Source organism: Charadrius vociferus, unplaced genomic scaffold, assembly GCF_000708025.1.
Source record: "Charadrius vociferus isolate BGI_N301 unplaced genomic scaffold, ASM70802v2 scaffold376, whole genome shotgun sequence".
In the NCBI taxonomy this organism is placed as follows: domain Eukaryota; kingdom Metazoa; phylum Chordata; class Aves; order Charadriiformes; family Charadriidae; genus Charadrius; species Charadrius vociferus.
In genome coordinates, this window is record NW_009648888.1 from 25,221 (window position 1) to 29,093 (window position 3,873).

At 41.7% G+C, this 3,873-nt stretch overlaps 1 protein-coding gene across 2 annotated transcripts; it reads right to left on the reverse strand.

Annotated features, from left to right (window-relative positions):
* Window positions 1–262: 262 nt before the first annotated feature.
* On the reverse strand, window positions 263–2,973 carry LOC104288315 (interleukin-8). 2 transcript variants are annotated; one of them, XM_009887101.1, is made up of 4 exons: window positions 2,856–2,973; window positions 1,918–2,053; window positions 1,056–1,139; window positions 263–467 (listed from the first exon to the last, which is right to left on the reverse strand). In XM_009887101.1, exons 1-4 carry the CDS (start codon window positions 2,914–2,916, stop codon window positions 437–439), a joined length of 312 nt encoding a protein of 103 aa, XP_009885403.1. In that variant the 5' UTR covers window positions 2,917–2,973; the 3' UTR covers window positions 263–436. The 2 variants fall into 2 exon arrangements, with proteins under 2 accessions (XP_009885403.1, XP_009885401.1); XM_009887099.1 differs by having other exon boundaries at window positions 437–467; window positions 1,918–2,049; window positions 2,852–2,916.
* Window positions 2,974–3,873: the final 900 nt, after the last annotated feature.

Below are 3,873 nucleotides of genomic sequence, written 5' to 3' on the forward strand. Positions count from 1 at the left end.
AGACTGTTGTTGACACAACATACTAGTGCACTCCAGGGGAGCAGGAGGAATTCTCAGTTTGCTGGTATAGTAGCAAAATAGTAAGGCTTAGTGTAAACAAACTGTGCTGTAAGTGCATTGCACTTAACTAGTTGTATTTGGCCCAAACAGCTGCCAAGGGTTCTTCATTTCCTTTAGCAAGCCACTTTTCCCATGCGGCGTCTTCAGTGTCAATGAACAGCGTGTCCCACAGACAACACCGCCCATTTTGAAAGACTTTCTTAAATACATGCAATTAAATAAATAAATAAATACATACATAAATAACATAATCCATAATTAACATAGTAACAGTGATGCAGGAGGTGGAAGACGGTACACGGCCCGAACGGTGCTCTTCCTGAATGTTTCTCTCAACAGAGGAGCAGTTCCCAGAGGTTTTCTGTCCTGGTGTTTCTCAGAGTGGCGAGTCAGAATTCAACTGAGCCCTGTCAAGAGGTGAGGGAAGAGGATAATTTAAAAAAATGGTTCGGGAGCAGCTACCATTGCTTAGCATCGCACAAACAGTTAAGGATGAGTGGTCTGTGTCCATCTCTGCTATCTTGAGGCATAGAGAGAATTAAGTCAAAGTTTCCAAAGCGGTTACTGAAATCCCAGTGTGTGCACATCTGGTGCCCAGCTAGGAAGCCCCTGCAGCGTGAGTTTCTGCGTTTACTCACATCAAGGAACTCACTCACTCGGAAATACGAATGATTAACATGTGCTACTGCAAGTAAGGGGAGGATGAATTGTTTAAAGCCTCGTTTTTCAAAGGGAGCCAAACACTTCTGTGTTCCTTCCCCCGCAGAGAGAGTTGCCGGTACTCAAAGGTTTAGGAGTGATGGATCGGCTTGAACAGGGACCTTGCAGCAAAGTCAGAAAGACTAAGGCTGATTCTGTAATTAGGCAGCAAGTTTCCTTGTTCTTTCAATCTGATTAAGAGAAAATGGAAAGTAGCACTAACAAATCCTACCAATTGGCTCTTTTCGGGGAGGTTTACCACTCAGCTGCCCACATTGAGAAGGAATGGGACTTACTTGGCCAGAATTGCCTTTACGATCAGCTGTACCCAGGAAGCAGTGGGCTCCAAGCACACTTCTCTGCCATCCTTCAGAGTAGCTCTGCAACACAGGGAATAAAGAAAAGTCAGGAAACTACTGCAGGGATTTGCTTTACTCACAGAATGTAATATTGCATTTTCAGATTAGATAGTATAAATTCATCCCAACTGCTCTAGATCAGACTTGGCCATTTTGTTATATGTGTTCCGCAAGTGAGGAGACTAAAACCGTGCAGAAGTTGTGTGTCTCTCTGCCTGCTCTCAAAGCAGTCACACATTCCCAAAAAATCTTTCTTAATACATATGGGTGCTTGATCTGAATTTGTTTACGTTAGTAAAGCTTTCTTGCACAACGATTGAAACCTGCAGTGGTGAAAAGGTGTTTCAGCAGTATAACGATTTCAACATTTCATTCCCTCCTCCATGCTATTCGAGACCAGATTAGTTTCATTGTTTCCCTAAGTCTGCTTGTGGGAACTTAATTTTTTCTCTCTGAGAGTGACGCAGACTGTTTTAACGGGAGTTTTGCCTGTCTAATAAATGCAGGATCTAAACTACCTTATTACCTCGTGTATTAAGAACTGACCAGTCCTTCAAATTCATGTTCTACCACCAGAAATATTTAATATACGTCCCATGTCAGATAAATAATGATCAGTTCAGGAACAGGTAAGGTCATAAAGACTATCAAAACCATGCTGTATTACCTAAAACCGTCTCTCTCGGAAGAATACCCAACTCTGACTACATCACATCAGTCTGCTAACTGTCGTACTTGTCATGAAGCCTAAAAGCCCGGTGTCGGTGATGAAGAGGGAGGCTCTTGCAGAGCTACTTACATGACTTCAACGTTCTTGCAGTGGGGGCCGCTCTGTGTCAGCTTCACGTCTTGAATGGATTTAGGAGGGATGAACCTCGAATGAGTGGCTATGCACTGGCACCGCAGCTCGGTTCCCATCCGTGCCAGGGTCCTACCTGTGAGCAGAAAAGGAAGGTCGTGGTTTGAGAGGTGGTCGTACCATCGCTGCGTCAGACATAAAGCAGGACTGCTCTGTTTTAACTATATTCGCAATTAAAATGCTGCATTTGTCCAAGCTGCCTAAATCCTCACGGTATAAAGATGAGTTGCTCATTTGTTTCAGAGGAGCTGATGCCCGAGTACATTTAGAACTAAATTAACACATCTTTTTGAAATAAAGCCACACATTTTGTGGTTACTGGTACTGAGCACACCGTACGGTTAGTTGCATCATTTTAATATCTGGATTGAAGAAGCGACAACTATACAGAAGACAGAGCCCTAGATTTTTTCATTAATTTGAGCCTCATCCGTGCTTCCACGTTCATATTGTTTGTTCTCCGTTCCCAGCTGTATATTACTTGCTTGAGGCAGTATGAACATTAAGTAACAAATACGAGATCATAAACTGTTCTTTGTGTGGGAAAGGAGAGAAATGCTCAAACGCTCAAGAAGAAGATCCTGTCTGTGCTGCACACTCTTCAAGCGAAACATAGAAACAAAGCCAATTTAAGTTGCATCCTTAAAATTTTTCCCACCAGATGTCAGTAACTCTTCAGTACAAGCGCTACCTGGTACATTTCTGACTGAAGAGAAGGTGCTGAAAATCTCTCGAAAGAAAACCAGTTTGCTGCAACAAATATAAAGCTACCTCTCTGCAAGGAGGTAGCTTTATATTTGTTGCAGCAAACTGGAAGCATCTCGGCAGATACCTAGACAATTCTACAGCCATGGGGATCTTGGGAAGGATTTACTTGCCTTGAGACACAGCCGCTGAAATCAGGAAAAGAGCCAGGACAGCCACAAGTTTGCTGTTCATGATTAGACGGGAGTTTTTTGCTGGATCGTTCAGCTCTGGTTGTGTGGAGCAGTGACCTCTCTTGTCCTGGAGAGTTGCGGATGCCTGGTCTGGGCGCTGCATCTTGCTTATATACCGGTTTGTGCCCGGCATGTGTGCTCTGCTAGCATGGAGATTGCGTTAGAGGAATTTCCCAGATGGGGTAAAAATGAGTCACATGACTGTTGTGAAACTCCTTCCTAGATGACGAGGAATTATTCCGCTGAGAATGATATAATGCATTAATTTATTAAAATATGTATAATAATAGCCGTGCATTCTGATGTCTTTTGTAGACTTTTGTAAATTTTGTACTTTTTGTAATGCATGCCCTTATTTAGTAATATAACTTTGCAACCGTTTCAGTTACATTTCTGTTATAACTTTTTATTATTTTCTTCAGGGTAATAACTGCTCTTCATAGGGATGCCAGATCTAGACTTGAGACATTTAATTTCTTATCTTCATTTATGGTGATAGCTTCTACTTATCTGATTTTACACCACTGGAGTGGAAATCGGTCAGTGCTGAAATCACTGCAAAGCTTTTTCACTGGGGTCAGGATTTTACCTCAGCATTATTTTGATGTTAATGATTTTAATTTTTTCTTCTTTTCTTTTTTTCTGTTCACGGGGCATCTTACAAAGTAAATTAATCTCTAATATTGTCTGTTCAGTAAAAGAATTGAGGCTGCAGTATTCAAAGCTTCTTGTGGGAAGCAGATACTAAATTCTGAACGGCTTTGAAAATCATGCCTGCATTTTTCGTGTCACACGTTAACGAATAACAAACAGAGGAAGCTTTGTATGCAAACAAAATGCTGAATGCAACTGCTTTTGTTTCCTTTGTAAGTCTAGATATTTGTAATTAGTCTTTTCTGTGATCTTTTTCACTGACCGTAGCCCTAGAAGTATTACAGAAATGCTGCAGACATTCCTG